This window comes from Macaca mulatta, chromosome 2 (genome assembly GCF_049350105.2).
Source record: "Macaca mulatta isolate MMU2019108-1 chromosome 2, T2T-MMU8v2.0, whole genome shotgun sequence".
Classification (NCBI taxonomy): Eukaryota; Metazoa; Chordata; class Mammalia; order Primates; family Cercopithecidae; genus Macaca; species Macaca mulatta.
Genome location: NC_133407.1, coordinates 81,971,638 through 81,992,584, shown reverse-complemented (window position 1 = coordinate 81,992,584; position 20,947 = coordinate 81,971,638). Strand labels below are relative to the sequence as shown.

The window sequence follows — 20,947 nt, the reverse complement described above, 5'->3', positions numbered from 1 at the left end:
CTTTGGCAAAAATAAGTGTCTGGAATATGCATTCTTTAGCTGGGGCCCAGGGGTAGATTTCAGGATATCAAAAACACCTTAAAATTACATGTAAAATTTTGTGGGTTTCTCATTTTCCTGAACATTCTCAAGGGTGTCAGTGGCCCCAAAAAAGAGAAAAAAAATACTTCCTAGAAACTAACTTACCCAAATAACGGCGAATAATCTCAGGAAAAAGGTAAATTCAAACCCAAGTTATTACTGATTTATTCTTAGACTCACATTTAATGAATACCAGCAGGAAAAGGTAAACTTGAGAAAGAACATTAATGATACAGTTAGCACTTCAAGGCTGCCTTAAAGACAGGCTCATAAGTAAGCTTAAGGATTTTTAAATGCATTTAACCCCATCCTAAATTTCCAATATAATCACTAACCCTGCCCCCTTTCCTTCCATATGTCACCAAATAATACTTAAAAATATTAACAGTAATCTATATAAATTATGTTGGAAATATTCAGCCTCTGTTTTTCCTTAAGATTGGATTTTCCCCTTTACTACAAACCCATTCCTAAGCTTATATGAACTAATTAAAGAATTCTAATATCAAAGAGCTACCAGTAATAACCTGTTTTCACAATGTCCAAAGAAAGTCCCATGAATAAACATGGAATAACAATTCTAAAGAACAATTTAGAAAGATGCATTCGGGTATTTTTCTTTCTTTCTTTTTTTGACTGTTCCTTGTGGAGCAGGGCTAATTGACAGGCAATGCACTTAGACAAGCTGCATCCAGGTATCTTTTTAAATGCATATCTTTTAATGCAGTAATTCTAATTCTGGATCCTTAAGGAAGTAAGATTTGCCAGAAAGTTCACTAAGATTGGCCAGGTGCAGTGGCTCACACCTGTAATTCCAGCACTTTGGGAGACCGAGGTGGGTGGATCACCTGGGGTCAGGAATTCAAGATCAGCCTGGCCAACATGGCAAAACCCCGTCTCTACTGAAAATATAAAAATTAGCTGGGCGTGGTGGCACACACCTGTAATCCCAGTTACTTGGGAGGCTGAGGCAGGAGAATCGCTTGAACCCGGAAGGCGGAGGTTGCAGTGAGCAAGATCGCGCCACTACATTCCAGCCTGGGAGACAGAGCCAGGTTCTGTCTCAAAACAACAACAATAAAAAGACACATGCAAGCACATGTGCCCTCTGGTGGATAAACAACCCTCTGTAAAGTTGACTGAAAAACAACCCACCAAAAAACAAACCAACCAACCCCAGAATCTAATTAAACCCGGACATCCAACTACTGTACAAGACAAAAGAATAAAGAAGACAATAACATACTGAACATAACCATGGAGAAGTAATGAGCCAAATTCTGCAACAGTGTAAATGACAAACAAATGTTTCTTTTACAATTAAATTGTAAGGAAAAAAAGAAGAGAGAGCGATAAATGAAGAAAGAACCAGTAAGTTAAAAAATATCTAAGAGATCAATCAATTGTACAGGTGGACTTCATTTGGATCCTGATTCATAATGAAAACTATAAAAACAAAATTATAATATTTATGAGAACACTTACTGGATATTTTACATAAGGAATTTGTTTTTTAGTTAGTTTTTTAAAAAGTCCTTCTCTTTTAGAGGTACATACTGAAATACGTCTGAGATTTGTTTGAAAATAACACAGGGCAAGGGGAAGTTAAGTGAATGGGGGTACAGATGAAACCAAGATTAGTCATGAGTTGATAACTGTTGGAGGTGGGTCTCTAGTACATGGGAGTTCATTATAGTGTTCTACCTACTCTTATACATGTTTACATTTTTTCCATATGGAAAATTAAAAATGTTTATGCATATAAATTTGCACAGGAAAAGTTCTGGAAGGATATCCACCAAATGACAATTACCTTTAGATGGTAGAATATATGTGGACTTTTACTTAATTTTTTTTAATTCATCTGTATTCTGTATTTTTTCTCTAACAAACATATTTTATTTATATACTTAAAATAGAAATTGATAAATAAAAATTTTAAATGCTTTCCTCCCCAGTAATCTCACACTTCAAATAGCAAACATGGTATCTTTGACCCTTACCTCATATCTGCTTAGGAGAGATGCCAGAATAATGTGAGCTATAAACTAATATGTTCAGATTAAAGGAGAGGGGAAAAAAGTCTCTTAAAATGGTTCTCTCTATATTTTCCTAATTTAGACCAGAGGAATTTATAGTAGGTCAAAGAAGCTAACTGTATCCCACAAACAAATATTACCACAGATATTTCGAAGTTCCAAAGTTCAAGGTATGTTAACAGGAATGTAAGGTATTCCTACCCACACTCTGTAGCTACTCTGTTGTGTCGTAATTCCTGAACACCTCCCTATTTTAGCACTCTGTTCCAGTAGTATTATCAAGCACGCTCTTAACAAAAAAAAAAAAAAAAAAAAAGGACAGACAACTGTATCTTACCGGTGGCAAAGAATGCCGCCCACATTCAATTGTGACGAGTTTATGGCACTTCTTATGAACCAAGAGTTTGCAGTTGATGCACTTATATCCTTGGCGTCCAAGTCCCCATATTCGGTCTGTGCAGATGGCACAGTGAGCACGCTGAAAAGAGTAATTCAACAATATTTTATTAACCAAAAAGAAGGTCATAATCATTTCCCAGTTTGCTGACTCAATTCCCTTTGTCATGGTGTCAACTGTCAGCCCATGACAAAAACAAAAGCAAAAACAAAAGCAAAACAAAGCTTCTTCATACATAATTTTTTAAAAGCTATGAAGGTCAGTGAAAAACAGAGCTTATTTTAAACAGACAGTGAAACTTGCAACCACATTTCTTTCTAAGTCTAAGAATTTTCAGTCTTTACATAATTAAGTTCAGAATAATGAAAACAGAAAAAGTGAATTAAATTAGAAATATACATGGCAGAAAAAGCCATCGAAGGACTCCTAAGCAAACATTAACCTTGCAGGCTGTTCAGAGGTCAAACCAAAGCTCTGTTTTCTTAAAGAGCAATAACCTAAAGTGACTTTTCATTTCAAAGCCTCCCTCCTTCCTTCCTTCCCCCCTTTTTTTTTTTTAATTTGAGACGCAGTTTTGCTCTTGTTGCCCAGGCTGGAACGCAATAGCACAATCTCAGCTCACTACAACCTCCACCTCCCAGGTTCAAGTGATTCTCCTGCCTCAGCCTCCAGCGTAGCTGGGATTACAGGCATGCGCCACCATACCTGGCTATGTTTTGTATTTTTAGTAGAGACGGGGTTTCACCATGCTGGTCAGGCTGGTCTCAAACTCCTGGACCTCAGGTGATCCACCCGCCTTGGCCTCCCAAAGTGCTGGGATTACATGTGTGAGCCACCACGCTCGGTCTTTCTTTTTATTTATTTATTTATTTATTTTTAAGAGACAGTGTCTTGCTCTGTCAGCCAGGCTGCAGTCCAGTGGAGTCACTTTGATTCACTGCAGCCTCAACCTCCTGGGCTCAAGCTTCCTAAGTAGCTAGGACTACAGGTGTGCACCACCATGCCCCACTAATGACTGTATTTTTTGTAGAGATGGGATCTCACTACATTGCCCTGGCTGGTCTCGAACTCCTGGGCTTCAGTGTTCCCCCTTCTCAGCCTCCCAAAGTGCTGGGATTACAGGCAGGTACCATTGCACCCAGCCTCAAAGCCTTCTTAAATGTCAGTGCTACTGGAAGTAAAAGAGTTTGGAGAGGGATTTCAGGTGGTGGTTTCTATTTACATTAATTAATTTAAGACATGGCATTAATTTTAGAATGGAAATAGCATCCAAAATTTGCAGTTATCAAGAGTATTTAAAAACTTCGCTTCTGGCCAGGCATGGTGGCTTATGCCTGTAATCCCAGCACTTTGGGAGGCTGAGGCAGATGCATCAGGTGAGGTCAGGAGTTTGAGACTAGCTTGGCCAACAAGGTAAAACTCCGTCTCTACTAAAAATACAAAAAATAGCCAGGCCTGTTGGCTGACGCCTGTAGTCCCAGGTACTCAAGAGGCTGAGGCACAAGAATCGCTTGAACCCAGGAGATGCAGGTTGCAGTGAGCCGAGACCGTGCCATTGCACTCCAGCCTGGGTGATACAGCGGGACTCCATCTTTAAAATAAATAAATAAATAAATAAATAATAAATTAATAACTTACTTCTGAAGACAGACTGCTGCTTTCAAACTTTGGTTCTATCACTTACTAGCTGTATGATCTTGGGCAAGTTACTTAACAGCCCTGCACTTGAGTTTTGCCATCTATAAAGTGGAAATATATAGTACCTATCTCACAGGGTTGTTGTAAGGATTAAATGAATCAATGTATATAAGGCATTTGGAAAAGTGCCTGGTACAACCCAGATAAGTGTTTGCTATTATTATTTTCTAAACCGTGAAAATCAAATTACAACACTAACTGGCAAAATAAAGATTAAATAAAGAAAATAAACCTTGCTTGTTTTCTGGCTGCCTTAAATTATATTTTAAAATCCAATTTTCTTACAGCTAGGGTATATTATGTGGAATAATTAATCATCCAATCTGGAGCTCTTTTTTTGAGACTGGGTCTTGCTCCACTGCCCAGGCTGGAGTGCAGAGGCACAATCTCGGCTCACTGCAACCTCTGCCTCCCAGACTCAAGTGATTCTCCTGCCTCAGTCTCCCGAGTAGCTGGGACTACAGGCGTACGCCACTGCACCCGGCTAATTTTTGCATTTTTAATAGAGAGAAGGTTTTGCCATGTTGGCCAGGCTTGAACTCCTGGCCTCAACTGATCCAACAGCCTTGGCCTCCCAAAGTGCTGGGATTATAGGCCTGAGCCACCACCCCTGGCCTGGAGCATTTTTAAGAGTGAAAAGAGATGCTATTAAAAATTACAGGCATACTGCCTCAGGCAAACTGGAAACGTAAGGTCATGTTACTTATGTATTTAAAAGTGTGTAACAAGACTTAATAACAAACTACCTTTCTTTCATAGCAGAAAGGAAAAAAATAGCTGTCTCACATTATCATCATTCAACAAACTACATTTACCCTGTTGAAACGCTTGGCTTGGAAAGTGTGGCCATTGGCACAATAAAGCTTTCTCCAGCGGCGTGCACCTCTACGGTAGATGGATTCTGAAGAGAGAGTAATAGTTAAAAAAAGAAAAAAGAGCAAGTGTGAGTAAAAGTCATTTTATAATTAAGTCTGTAATTTTTTTCATGATACTCATTGCAAGAAAAAAAAATACTGATAAAAACATGAACGTCAAAAAGTAAAATAGATTCATCAAGGGACCAGACAAAAATAATCCACAGGGTATAAATATTTGACTACTACTGCGTGTCTTTTTTTTTTTTTTTTTGTGAGACAGAGTCTTGCTCTGTCACCTGTCACCCAGACTGGAGTGCAATGGCACAGTCTCAGCTCACTGCAACCTCCACCTCCCAGGTTCAAGAGATTCTCCTGCCTCAGCCTCCCGAGTAGCTGGGATTACAGGGATGCGCCACCACGCCCAGCTAGTTTTGTATTTTTAGTAGAGACGGGGTTTCTCCATGTTGGTCAGTCTGGCTTGAACTCCCAAACTCAGATGATCCACCCACCTCGGCCTCCCAAAGTTCTGGTGTTACAGGTGTGAGCCAACGCGCCCGGCCTACTACTGCTTTTCTTTTTAAAAGTTTTCCTCCAACTTTTTATTTTGAACATCTTTTAATCCCACAGAAAAGGTAAAAGAATAGACACCTTCATCTTCCACCGAGATTTACCAATTATTCATGTTTTGTCATATTTACTTTCTTCACTATAAAAAAACATACTTTTTTTTTCTGAATTACTTGGAATTAAATGCAGATATCATGACACTTAAATACCCTTAAATACCCAAGTATCCATTGTCTGAGATTAAGGATATTCCACCCCCTCTACTCGACCCAATTCTACCTAACCACAATACCATTACCATGTCTTAGAAAATCAATATTAATTCAATATCGACCAATATACAATTCATATACAAAACTTCCCTAACTGCTTTCAAAGTGACTTTCTTTTTTGAGACATAGTATCACCCAGACTGGAATCCAGTGGTGCAATTTCAGCCCACTGCAACCTCCGCCTCCTGGGTTTAAGCAATTATCCTGCCTCAGCCACCCAAGTAGCTGGGATTGCAGGTACACACCACCACACCCGGCTAATTTTTGTATTTTTAGTAAAGACGGGGTTTTGCCATGTTCGCCAGGCGGGTCTCAAACACTGACCTCAAGTGATCTGCCTGCCTCAGCCTCCCTAATTGCTGGGATTACAGGCGTGAGCCACTGTGCCCGGCCCCAAAGTGACTTTCAAAGCTCACTTTTTCTATCCAGGATGCAATCAAGATTCAGGGACTGCATTTGATCATGCTTTTTTGGTCTCCTTAACATTCTAAAACATTCACTCTGCCTTATTTGTTGCTACTTCTTTTTCATGATGTTGACTTATTTATTTATTTATTATTTATTTAAAGAGTCTGGTTAGTTGTTTTATATTACATCCCACATTCTGGGTTTGTCTGTTTACTTACAATTAGAGGCAGTATTAAATACCTTTGGCAAAAACAATACATAGGTAGTGTTGTGTATTTCTTATCTCATTACCTTTCATAAGGTACACAAATGTCAGAATATCAACTCCCACTACTGATGTTCAATAATCATTAAAGGTATTGACTGCTAGATCTCTTCATTGTAAAGGTACATTTCACTCTTTGTAACTATCTGTAAAGAGATATTTTGTACCAGAAGCGTATCTTTTTCCCCAACAACTTTTCATCCAGTGGTCTTTATATTAATATGTTTCTTAAGTATAGTTAGAGAAAGAGGTTCCAAATGATCAAATCTAGTCCACCTTCATATTTTTAAGTCCATCGCTATCATATATATTGTCTATTAGTCATTAATAATAACATCCCACAGTAATGGTAATAACAGTAATAGTTAATACCACAGAAATATTACATTAGGTTCCCAAAGTCATATTTTAAACCAAATGTAGCAATGGGTTTACTATTTAAAATTAAGATACTAAAGACCAGTTGCAATATTCTCAATTAGAACTCTTAGGATAGCTTAATACAGAATTGAAAGTTTAGAGCTATTTTAATTAATTAAAAGCAAAACATTTACCACTATTCCTTCTAAAGTCATGAGCATGTGCAGAAACCACAAATGAAATTGAGTTGCCTAATACCCACAATTAGTAAATTATGCCAAATACCAAAAGCAATAACTTATAATCAAACATAAGTTTGCATACTTAAATTACATTAGAACAAAGAGTAGTTGGACTCTTTAGAGTGCATCTCATTAATAGTAACCATTGGCTTAGATATTCCAAAGAAATTCTATTAACAATTCCTGACCTGGGGAAGCTTTTAAGTGGTGGTTCTCAAACTGTAGTGTGCATCAGAATCACCTGAAGAGCTTGTTAAACCTGGTAGCTCAGCCCCAGTCCAAGAGTTTATGAATCACGTAGATTGGAGTGCAGTATTTTTTTGAGACAGAGTCTCGCTCTGTTGCCCAGTGGCGTGATCTCAGCTCACCGCAACCTCCGCCTTCCAGGTGCAAGCAATGCTCCTGCCTCAGCCTCCTAGGTAGCTGGATTACAGGCATGCATCACCACACCTGGCTAACTTTTTTGTATTTTTAGTAGAGATGGGCTGTCACCATGTTGGCCAGGCTGGTCTTGAACTCCTGACCTCAAGTTGATCTCACCTCAGCTCACCTCAGCCTCCCAAAGTGCTAGGATTACAGACATGAGCCACTGCACCCGGCCTGAGTGCAGTTTCTATCCAGTTCTCAGGTGAAGCTCACACCGTGGACCCCAATGGCTACATTTTGAGAGTTAGTTTTAAAATACAAAGATGTCCAGGTCTCACTTACAGACTAATTCATTAGGCTTGGGGATGGAAATCTGGCATTGATCATTCCCTGCATCCCACAATTTTAATGTGTCCAAGGGTAAGAACCACTGTTCCACTGTGGACTATGGTTGGTTACCTGAAGTTACTAGGAGTTGGAGATCTAATAAATATACACATTTCTCTGGGTCAATTGTAGGAAGTCTGCAATATTTAAGACATTTAATAAGTGACTTGGGGCCAGGTGTGGTGGCTCATGCCTATAATCCCAGAGCTTCGGGAGACTGAGGTGGGTGGATCACCTGAGGTCAGCAGTTTGAGACCGGCCTGGCCAACATGGTGAAACCTCAACTCTACTAAAAATACAAAAATCAGCTGGGCATGTTAGCAGCGCCTGTAAATCCCAGGTACTCAGGAGGCTGAGGCAGGAGAATTGTTGAACCCCAGAGGCGGAGGTTGCAATGAGCCAAGATTGCGCCACTGCACTCCAGCCTGGGTGAGAAAGCAAGACTCTGTCTTAAAAAAACAAAACAAAACAAAAAAAACAGTGACTTAGTAATTGTTAAAAAAAAAAAAACTGCAGAAAAATAAAAGCCAATTCCTAACGACATGCGCTGAGTGTCATGTCACTCTCAAGTGGTATAACAAAAAAAACACAAGTGTGTTTGTTATGTATAACTGTGCATGCATAGACATAGATACAGAGATAAAGCAAACAGGGAAAATGTTAAAAATTGGTAAATCTGGGCAAAGGATATATAGGTATCCTTGTTTTCAATGTTGTTTCAACTTCTGCATAGGTTTGAACATTTCCAAAATTAAATTTTAAAACTTAAATTTAACTTAATTTTCCTTTCATATGTGCAACAGACAATCATGTAAGTTGTAACTAAGAACTATCTGAATTTGATCTGGCAAAAGTAGCATTTGGGCAGTCACTAATATATATATATATATATATATATTTTTTTTTTTTTTTTTGAGACGGAGTCTCGCTGTGTCGCCCAGGCTGGAGTGCAGTGGCCGGATCTCAGCTCACTGCAAGCTCTGCCTCCCGGGTTTTTACGCCATTCTCCGGCCTCAGCCTCCCGAGTAGCCGGGACTACAGGCGCCTGCCACCTCGCCCGGCTAGTTTTTTGTATTTTTTTAGTAGAGACGGGGTTTCACCGTGTTAGCCAGGATGGTCTCGAACTCCTGACCTCGTGATCCGCCCGTCTCGGCCTCCCAAAGTGCTGGGATTACAGGCTTGAGCCACCGCGCCCGGCCACTAATATATTTTAAACCGACTGAAAAATGGAAAATAAATCAAATGAATTAGAACTTCTATTTCCTTTTTTTTTTTTTTTTTTCCTTGAGGCAAGGCCTGTCTCTGTCACCCACACTAGAGTGCAGTAGTGCGACCTTGGGTCACTGTAGCCTCAAACTCCTGGGCTCAAGGGATCCTCCCACCTCAGCCTCCCAAGTAGCTGAGATTATAGGCACATACCATGCTAACTTTTTTGTGTGTTTTTGGAAAGACAAGGTCTCACTTTTTGCCCAGGCTGGTCTTGAACTCCTAGGCTTAAACGATCCTCCCACCTCAGCCTCCCACAGTGCTGGGATTACAGGCATTAGCCACTGTCCACTGTGCCTAGCTAAAAATTCTATCTCTGATTTCTTTTTCACTTGTACCATAGCATAGTAACTCTTGTAAAAGTATGTATATAAACACTCACTATCTTCTCCTGGACAAGGCATCCCAGGACGTTCTGGTACACAAGGGAACACTGAAAGAAAATAAATGAACATGAGTTAACAGCATATTTAAAACATACAAATTACACAGAATTTAAAATTCAAATGTAAAAGACACTGACCCAGATTTCAACCTGACCCTCTCTTCATTTGAGACAAGATAGCAGGCGGTCAATATTATTTGCCAAAGGGATTCACTTTACCAAGGCCATATAAAAGAAGGTTTTATTTGCCTTTGCTTTGTTGATATTTAAAAAAAATTTTTTTAAAGTCTTATAAAAACAAATATATCTATAAACAATGCATTAGGCTGGTCACGGTGGCTTACGCCTCTAATCCCAGCACTCTGAAAGGCCAAGGTGGGTAGATCACTTGAGGTCAGGAGATGCCAGACTGGCCAACATGGTAAAACTCTGTCTCTACCAAAAACTACAAAAAAAAATTAGCCTATTAGCCTGGCATGGTGGCATGCCTATAATACCAGCTACTTGGGAGGCTGAGGCCCAGGAATCGCTTGAACCCGGGAGGCGAAGGTTGCAGTGCACTGCAATCATGCCACTGCATTCCAGCCCAGGCGACAGAGTGACACACCATCTCAGAAACAAAAACAAAAACAAAACAAAACAAAAAACCAAAGCATCAGAAGCTCAAATTACTAATTCCAGTCCCTGTTACATCACTATTTTCTTATCCTTAAATAAATCATTAACTAGCATTTCGTTAAATCGTTGGTATAGTGGGACAAGTTTGTCACAATGAAGGATGAAAATTAAATTACAAAATGTATACAAATATGAAACATAAAATACTAGTTTTTAAAAGATGTATACTAAACTTAGGAATAAATTAACACCAGAAACAGTACCAAAATCAAAAATGTAAATTTATATTAGAAACTATAAATTTATATACTGATTCCAAACCATTTTTATAACAAGGTAGAATATAAAGCAACAATGTATTTATGAATATCTAGTCAGCTATTGCTAGTCTGTGATGTACTAAAGGACATAGCTTAATAAAGAGCACAGACTACAGGAAGCATAGTTCCTAATGCATATTTTTAAAAGCTGAAACATAAGCTAGCTTCTGAAAGCATCTGTGATGTAGTATTAAAAGGCAGTAAGACTTAAAACTGACTGTTTAATACCATTCATCAATCACTTCTTTATGCATTCACTGTAATTTTATTCTGGAAAGAGATGACAAAAAGATAGATTCTTAAAGTCCTATTAGAATCTCAACAAAGTACATTATGGATCGCTTGTGAGTCACTATGTCAAATTCTGGAGGTAGAAAAAATCAGGGCAGGTGTGCTGGCTGACACCTGTAATCCCAAAACTTTTGGGAGGGCAAGGCAGGCAGATCACCTGAGGTCAGGAGTTTGAGACTAGCCTGGCCAACATGGTAAAACCCCATCTCTACTAAAAATACAAAAATTAGCTGGGCATGGTGGTAGGCGCCTGTAATCCCAGGTACTTCGGAAGCTGAGACATGAGAATCACTTAAACACAGGAGGCCGAGGTTGCAATGAGTTGAGATTGTGCCGCTGCCCTCTAGCCTGGGCAACAGAGTGAAACTGTCTCAAAAAAAAAAAAAAAAAGAAAGAAAGATAAAATGAAACCACTGCTTTTTAAAAAAAATATACTGTAAAGGAAAATACAAAGAAATAGTAACAAGGCACTGAAATGATTCATTATACTTAAGGAAAGATTTACATTTGTTTCACTTTTTTAAAAGTTTCCTAAGTCTGGTCTCACAGCTCTCAAAAATGTTCAATGAAATACTGCCAATACATTGCAATTAAATGCAGTATATTAAGAGGTTCTTGGGTGGGCACAGTGGTTGACACCTCTAATCCCAGCACTTTGGGAGGCCCAGATGGTAGGACTCCTTAAGCCCAGGAGTTTGAGACCAGCCTGGGCATCGTAGTGATATCCAATCTCCACACACAAAAAAAAGATTAGCCAGTCATAGTGGTGCGGCAGTGCCTGTGGTCCCAGTTACTCAGGAGGCTGAGGTGGGAGGATCGCTTGAACCTGGGAAGTCAAGGCTGCAGTGAGCTATAACTGCACCAATGCACTCCAGCCTGGGCAACAGAGCAAGAGAAACTGCCTCAAAAAAAAAAAAAAAAAAAAAAAAAAAAAAAAAAAAAAAAGTTTTACATGACAAAAAAGTTTGAGGGTTAGCATAGTTGAATGAAATAAACACAAGTTTGGAATCAGAATTCCTAGATTCACAATCCAGGTCTACAATGTGCCAGTTACATATATGATAACTGAGTTTAGGTTACTTCTTTTTATGCCACTTCCTACATCTCAAGGTTGCTGAGGTTTTTTTTTTTGTTTTTTTTTTTTTGAGACGGAGTCTCGCTCTGTTGCCCAGGCTGGAGTGCAGTGGCGCAATCTCCGCTCACTGCAAGTTCCTCTGCCTCCCAGCTTCATGCCATTCTCCTGCCTCAGCCTCTCTAGAAGCTGGGACTACAGGCACCCGCCACCACGCCCGGCTAATTTTTTGTATTTTTAGTAGAGACGGGGTTTCACCATGTTCGCCAGGATGGTCTCAATCTCCTGACCTCGTGATCCACCCGCCTCGGCCTCCCAAAGTGCTGGGATTACAGGCGTGAGCCACCACGCCCGGCAAGGTTGCTGAGGTTTAAACATACTAATGCCTCTAAAGCATCACGTAAATGGGCCAGGTGCAGTGGCTCATGCCTGTAATCTCAGTGCTTTGGGAGACTAAGGCAGGCGGCTCTCTTGAGGCAAGGAGTTCGAGACCAGCCTTGCCAATATGGTGAAACCCTGTCTCTACTACAAATACAAAAATTAGCCAGCCATGGTGGTGCACGCCTGTAATCCCAGCTACTTGGGAGGCTGAGGTGCACCTGAACTTGGGAGGCAGAGGTTGCAGTGGGCTGAGATCATGCCACTGCACTCCAGCCTGGGTGACAGTGAGACTCTGTCCCAAAAATAAATATAGGAATCATGTAAATAGTTTCACTATTAACCTTTAAGCAAAAGAAAGGATATTTAAGATACCTTACCTTTGGAGGTCACTATTTGTATACATTATAAAATTTCAAGTAGATGACTTAGATTCCCTAGACTCTCAATTTTTAACTTACATCATAAACTTGCTATGATACACTAAGAAATCACATTTTAATATCCAACGAGACATACAGAGATCACAAAATTCCCCAGACTGTAAGAAGCAGATTAATTTTACCTTCTATAGCATGTGAGAAACTACTAAATAAGGACAATTACTTAGGCATGAGTCACAGAGACTGAGAAAATGACATTGAGATTATGTTTCAAAATGGTCAAGAATAAAGAGTGATTTCAAAGAAATTATCACTCTGGACGAGTATGAAATGACTACTCTCTTACCATGAATCAAGAGTTCAGAATCCTTGTTTAGCTCATAAAGTCTAAAGGCTTCTTCTAACTCCAACTGAGATGATACGGTACATGGGTCTCCTAAAAAATACAAAGGTAAAGTAATGGTCACTTTAAAACCCCTAAATGTGATGATTACTAAACAAATTTCATAATGTAAATTTTGAGAAAAAATAAACTCATATTTATAAACATAAATATGTGACAAGGACAAATATTTTTTATTATTATTATTATTATTATTATTTGGAGATGGAGTTTTGCTCTCGTCGCCCAGGCTGGAGTGCAGTGGCATGATCCTGGCTCACTGCAACCTCTGCCTCCCGGGTTCAAGCCATTCTCCTGCCTCAGCTTCCCGAGTAGCTGGGATTACAGGCATGCACCACCATACCCAGCTAATTTTTATATTAGTAGAGACGGGGTTTCACCATGTTGTCCAGGCTGGTCTTGAACTCCTGACCTGAGGTGATCCGCCTGCCTTGGCTTCCCAAAGTACTGGGATTATAGGCGTGAAGCACCACGCCTGGCTTAAGGACAAATATTTAGATATTTATTTAGACAATTCAATTTTCTGAAGTAGGTAACATAACTTCCATTTCTATTTGTACAAAAATACTACATGAGGTTCACAGACACTAATTTATATAGATATAAAATGTTGTTCTTTGGGTTTTCTTTGGTGAGACAGGGTCTCACTCTGTCACTCAAGGCTGAATGCAGTGACAGGATCACGGCTCACTACAGCCTTGACCTCCTGGGCTCAAGCAATCTTCCCGCCTGGGCCTCCCAAAGTGCTGGGATTATGGGCATGAGCCACCACACCTGGCCATTTTGTTCTTAACACTGTATATAGGCTGGGCGCAGTGGCTCAAGCCTGTAATCCCAGCACTTTGGGAGGCCGAGGCGGGCGGATCACAAGGTCAGGAGATCGAGACCACAGTGAAACCCCGTCTCTACTAAAAATACAAAAAATTAGCCGGGCACGGTGGCGGGCGCCTGTAGTCCTAGCTACTCAGGAGGCTGAGGCAGGAGAATGGCGTGAACCCAGGAGGCGGAGCTTGCAGTGAGCCGAGATCGCGCCACTGCACTCCAGCCTGGGCAACAGCGTGAGACTCCGTCTCAAAAAAAAAAAAAAAAAAAAAAAAAAAAAAAAACACTGTATATATCCCAAATACAGCAAACAGAATCTATTCCTGACCACATTTTTTTTTTTTGAGATGGAATTTGGCTCTTGTTGCCCATTCTGGAGTGCAGTGATGTGATCTTGGCTCACTGCAACCTCCGCCTGGGTTCAAGCAATTCTCCTGCCTCAGCCTCACGAATAGCTGGGACCAAAGACGTGCAGCACCATGCCTGGCTACTGACCACAGTTTAAATAGTTACTGCTATGTGTCTAATGGGCATGGCCAAGAGCAGGCTTTCTGTTACTTGTTTCTTTAAAAGAGGAAGTGAAAGTAGTTCAATTGCCACAATATGACTAGTTACAAGTCTCCATGTAATCATTTTATCAAATTTTTCCCTTCACATGACAGAGCCTCCTGAAAGGAGTCACAGAAATGAAAAGCTACAAAACTATGGAAGAACAGTCACACTTGAGCTGCTATGAAATGTAAATGAACAGTTTTAGTAACAGACACACAGAGAAGGGACGGAAGAAACAACTCTCTTATCCAACTAGCCAGACAACTGAGTCATCCCTGGCAATCAATGAGGTGGCACATCTGCCTGGACTATGGCATTCCTTAATGAAAAAGTCATTCAGGCCAGGTGTGGTGGCCTGTAATCCCAACAGTTTGGGAGGCCGAGGCAGGCGGGTCACTTAAGGTCAGGAATTCGAGACCAGCCAAGGCAACATGGTGAAACCCCAGCTCTACTAAAAATACAAAAATTAGCCAGGCACAGTGGTGTGTGCCTATAGTCCCAGCTACTCAGGAGGCTGAGGCAGAAGAATCGCTTGAACCCAGGAGGCGGAGGGTGTAGTGAGTCAAAATTGTGCTACTGCACTCCAGCCTGAGCAACAAGGCAAGACTGTCTCAAAAAAAAAAAAAAAAAAGAAGTCATTTAGAGCCTAGTTTGAACCTGAGCGAGTGAGAGTGAGTCCTTTACTCTGCCATTGATTTGCTAATTCCTGTAGTTACTATACACTAGATGCCACCAACCCTATCCAAACCACCAGCATACAGCTCAGTCTGCTAATTGAGAAAGAAAAACGAAGTCGTTTTTCCTGGCTTCTCAAAGAAGAGTGCCTCTTCCTTTTTTTCCTCCCACTTGACCACTGCATCCCTACTTCCTTTTATCTTCTGAGCTCATCAGTTCCATTTCCATTTTTTCTTTCCTTCTATTTCCTAGCTCTTATCAGGCAAAGGAGTTTCTGAGTCTCCCTCTCAAAAACCTCTTTCAGGCCAGGCGCAGTGGTTCACACCTGTAATCCCAGCACTTGAGAGGCCAAGGTGGGTGGATCACCTGAGGAGTTCGAGACCAGCCTGGCCAACATGGTGAAACCCCGTCTCTACTAAAAATACAAAAATTAGCCGGGTGTGGTGGCACATGCCTGTTGTCCCAGCTACTTGGGAGGCTGAGGCAGGAGAATCACTTGAACCTGGGAGGCGGAGGTTGCAGTGAACCGAGATCACATCATTGCACTCCAGCCTGGGCAACAAGAGCGAGACTTTGTCTCAGGGGGAAAAAAAAAAAAATCTCTTTCCCATTCAGATTGACACTCCATTCATTCAGTAGCCACAAATCTCAAGAGTAAAACTAGAGACTAAAACTGGAGGAAACAGGTGAGAAGATGAGAAAGGAAAAGCGGCAGGGTCTTTGTTTTTTTCACTACATACTTCTCTTTAATATTTTAAAAATCATAAGTTTGTAATCTTTTACAATGAAACAACTTTTTTTCACATAGTGATCATATCCTTTCTCCATGTTCTTATCTTACACACATTTCTCAAAATGCTGCTGCCAGGTTTTAGCCCCAACACTACACCAAAACTGTGGTTGCAAAGGTCATGAAACCAGCTGCTGAAACCTAGGACATCTTTTCAGTCCTTATTCTAGGTGATCTCTCTTGTAGCCCCTGACAAAGTTGCCCACTGAGTATTATAGAAATCCTGTGTCTAGGTTTGTAAAACACTATTCTCTAGGTTCACCAACTGTTCTTTTTAACTGTTTATTCTGGAAAATTTGAAACATATTTCAAAATGTTGTTTTTCCCTATATACCCACCCACTTATTCTCTACCATGGCAGCATTCTGACAAAATCTCTATAACTCTAGATAAAAATTCCTTAGTATAATCCAAATATTGTTATTAACCTACAAAAACTAACAAGTATCTTATTTGACCACAATGGAACAAAACTAGAAATCAGTAATAAGATGGACTTTGGGAACTACAAAAACACATGAAAGTTAACAATATGGTCCTTATTAACCAGTGGGTCAATACAAAATCAAGAAGAAAATTGAAAAATTTCTTAAGAAAATGAAAATAGAAACACAACATACTACCAAAACCAATGGGATACAGCAAAAGCAGTACTAAGAGTTGAGTTTATAGCAAGTAATAAGTGCCTATATCAAAAAAATGAGAAAGGTTCTAAATGAACAAACTACGATGCATCTTAAAGAACAAGAAAAGCGAGAACGAACCAAACACAAAATTAGTAGAAGAAAAGAAATAATAAAGATCAGAACACAAATGAATGAAATTGAAACAAAACACACAAAAGATCAACAAAACATAAACCTGATTTTTTGAAAACATAAACAATATCAACAAATCTTTAACCGAACTAAAAATAAGAGAGACAAGACCCAAAGAAATAAAAATCACAGATGAAAAAGGAGACAATACAACTGATACTGCAGAAATTCAAAGGATCATTAGAGGTCATGGTGAGCAACTGTATGCCAATGAATCAGAAAGCCTAGAAGAAATGGATAAACTCCTAGACACATACAACCTACCAAGTCTGAACCACGAAGAAATCCGAAACCTGACTAGACTGCTAACAAGTAGTGAGATCGAAGCCATAATAAAAAGTCTCTCAGCAAAGATAAGCCCAGGACCCAAAGGTTTCAGTGCCATTTAAAGAAAAACTAATACCAGTCCTACTCAAACTATTCCAAAATATGGAGGAGGAGGGAATAGTTTCAAACTCATTCTAAGATCCAGTAATACCTGTCAGTATTACTAAAACCAGACAGATACGTAAAAAAAAAAGAAAAGAAAAGAAAAAGAAAACTACAGGTCAGTATCTCTGATGAACATTGATGCAAAAATCCTCAACAAAACACTAGCAAACTGAATTCAACAACACATTAAAAAGATCACTCATCATGACCAACTGGACTTTGTTCCAGGGATGCAAGGATGGTTCAACACATGCAAATCAATCAATGTGATACATCACATTGATACAACGTGATACAACAGAATAAAGGACAAAAACCATACGATCATTTCAATTGATGCTAAAAAAAAAAAAAAAAAAAAGCCATTTGGTAAAATTCAACATCCTTTCATGACAAAAACCCTAAAAAACCTGGGGATAGAAGGAACATAGCTGAACACGATAAAAGCCATATAAGACAGACCCACACCTAGTATCATACTGAATGGAAGAAAATTGAAAGTCTTTCTTTAAGATTTGGAACAAGACAAGGATGCCCATTTTCAACATGGTTATTCAACATAATGAGACAAGAGAAATAAAGGGTCTCCAAATTAGAAAGGAAGAAGTCAAATTATCCTTGTTTGCAGATGACATAATCTTATATATTTGCAAAAACCTATAGACTCCACAAAAAAAACTGTTAGAACAGATAAACTAATTCAGTGAAGTTGAATATGAAATCACCATACAAAAATCAGTAGCATTTCTATATGCCACAGCAAATAATCTGAAAAAGTAATCAAAAGAGTAATTCCATTAACAGTAACTACAAACAAAATAAAATACCCACGAATAAATATCACAAAAGAAGTGAAAGATCTCAGCCTGGCACAGTGGCTCATGCTTGTAATCCCTGCACTTTGGGAGGCCGAAGCGGGAGGATCACCTGAGGTCAGGAGTTCGAGACCAGCCTGACTAACATGGAGAAATCCCGTCTCTACTAAAAATACAAAATTAGCCAGGCGTGGTGGTTCATCCCTGTAATCCTCAGTCGGGAGACTGAGGCAGGAGAACCACTTGAACCCAGGAGGCGGAGGTTGCGGTGAGCTGAGATCGTGCCATTGCACTCCAACCTGGGCAACAAGAGCGAAACTCTGTCACCAAAAAAAAAAAAAAAAAAAAAAGTGAAAGATCCTTTCTTTACAATGAAAATCATAAAATACTGATGCAAGAAACTGAAGACACACGCATTAAAAAAAAAAAAAGGAAAGGTATTCCATGTTCATGAATTGGAAGAACCAATACTGTTAAAATGTCCATACTACATTTGGACATCTGTAGATTGAAAGCAATCTACAGATTCAGTATAATCCCTATCAAAATACCAATAACATTCTTCAGAGAAATAGAAAAAAAATCATTGTAAATTTTTTTTTTTTTTTTTTTTTTTTTGTTGAGACAGTCTTGCTTTGTCGCCCAGACTGGAGTGCAGTGGCCAGATCTCAGCTCACTGCAAGCTCCGCCTCCCAGGTTCACGCCATTCTCCTGCCTCAGCCTCCCGAGTAGCTGGGACTACAGGCGCCCGCCACCTCGCCCAGCTAGGTTTTTGTATTTTTTAGTAGAGACGGGGTTTCACCATGTTAGCCAGGATGGTCTCGATTTCCTGACCTCGTGATCCGCCCGACTCGGCCTCCCAAAGTGCTGGGATTACAGGCTTGAGCCACCGCGCCCGGCCAAATCATTGTAAATTTATATGGAACCACAAAAGACCCAGAATGGCCAAAGCTAGCCTGAACAAAAATAACAAAACTGGAGGAATCGCATTCTGTGCCTTTAAATTACACTACGGGAGGCCGGGCGCGGTGGCTCAAGCCTGTAATCCCAGCACTTTGGGAGGCCGAGACGGGTGGATCGCGAGTTCAGGAGATTGAGACCATCCTGGCTAACACGGTGAAACCCCGTCTCTACTAAAAAATACAAAAAACTAGCCGGGCGAGGTGGCGGGCGCCTGTAGTCCCAGCTACTCGGGAGGCTGAGGCAGGAGAATGGCGTAAACCCGGGAGGCGGAGCTTGCAGTGAGCTGAGATCCGGCCACTGCACTCCAGCCTGGGCGACAGAGCGAGACTCCGTCTCAAAAAAAAAAAAAAAAAAAATTACACTACGGAACTGTAGTAACCAAAGCAGGATGGTGCTGGCATAAAAACAGACACATAAACTGATGGAACAGAAGAGAGAACCCAGAAATAAATTCATACATCTAGAGTGAACTCATTTTTTACAAAGCTACCAAAAACATAAACTGGGGAAAAGACAGTCTTCAATAAATAAGACTCAATAAATACTGCTGGGAAAACTGGATATCCACATGCAGAAGAATGAAACTAGACCCCTATCTCTCGCCATATACAAAAATCAAATCAAAATGAATTAAAGACTTAAATCTAAAACCTCGAACTATGCAACTACTAAAAGAAAAAACTGTGGAAACTCTCCATGACATTGGTCCAGGCAAGTAATTCTGGAGTAACACCCCACAATCACAGGTAATCAAAGCAAAAATAGTTAAGTGAGATCACATCAACTTAGGTTTCTACAAAACAAAGCAATCAAAAGAGTGAAGAGACAGCCCACAGAATAGAAGAAAATATTTGCACACTATGCATCTGACAAAGGATTAATAACCAGATTATACAAGGAGTTCAAACAACTCAATAGGAAAACAAATCTAATAATCTGATTAAATAATGGGCAAAAGTCTGAATAGACTTTTTTTTGAAACGGATCTTGTTCTGTCACCCAGGCTGGAGTGCCGTGGCATAATCTTGGCTCACTGTAACCTCCACCTCCTGGGTTAAAGTGGTTCTCCTGCATCGGCCTCCCAAGTAGCTGGGATTGCAGGCACGTGCCACCACGCCCAGCTAACTTTTGTATTTTTGGTAGAGACAGGGTTTCACTATGTTGGCCTGGCTAGTCTTGAACTCCTGACCTCAAGTGATCTGCCCGCCTCGGCCTCCCAAAGTGGTGGGATTACAGGCATGAGCCACCATCCCTAACCCTGAATAGACTTTTTTTTTTTTTTTTTTTTTTAGATGGAGTCTTGCTCTGTCTCCCAGGCTGGAGTGCAGTGGCACAATCTCTGCTCACTGCAAGCTCCGCCTCCCAGATTCACGCCATTCTCCTGCCTCAGCCTCCCGAGTAGCTGGGACTACAGGCGCCCACCACCACACCTGGCTAATTTTTTGAATTTTTAGTAGAGAGGGGGTTTTACCGTGTTAGCCAGGATGGTCTTGATCTCCTGACCTCGAGATCTGCCTGCCTCAGCCTCCCAACGTGCTGGGATTACAGGTGTGAGCCACCGTGCCTGGCTCCTGAATAGACATTTTTTAAAAGGAGACATACAAATGGCAACAGATATATGAAAGGGTGTTCAACATCACTGATCATCAGGGAACTGCAAATCAAAACTACATCAAGATATCATCTCATTCCAGTTAAAATGGCTTTTATCCAAAAGAGAGGCAATAACAAACGCTGGAAAGGATGTGCAGAAAAGGGAAACCTCACATGCTGTTGGTGGGAATGTACTTTAGTACAGTCACTACGGAGAACAGTACGGAGATTTCTCAGAAAACTAAAAATAGAATTACCATATGATCCAGAAATCCCACTGCTAGATATACACCTAAAAGAAATCAGTATATTGAAGAGATATGTACACTCCCATGTTTATTGCAGCACTATTCACAATAACCATGATTTGGAAGCAACTTAAGTGTCTAGCAATACAATGGGAGTGCTATTCAGCCACAAAAAAGAATGAGA

General features: G+C 40.2%; 1 protein-coding gene across 2 annotated transcripts in view; it reads right to left on the bottom strand.

The window, feature by feature from the left end:
* PRKCI (protein kinase C iota) overlaps positions 1-20,947 on the bottom strand; it is an 85,060-nt gene that overhangs the window by 32,394 nt on the left and 31,719 nt on the right. For both annotated transcript variants that reach the window (XM_015131633.3, XM_015131632.3), the window contains 4 exons: positions 12,999-13,088; positions 9,588-9,638; positions 5,031-5,116; positions 2,458-2,598 (listed from right to left, as the gene is read on the bottom strand). In XM_015131633.3, the coding sequence (XP_014987119.1) occupies positions 2,458-2,598; positions 5,031-5,116; positions 9,588-9,638; positions 12,999-13,088 (368 nt within the window). The remainder of the gene's footprint in view (positions 1-2,457; positions 2,599-5,030; positions 5,117-9,587; positions 9,639-12,998; positions 13,089-20,947) is intronic.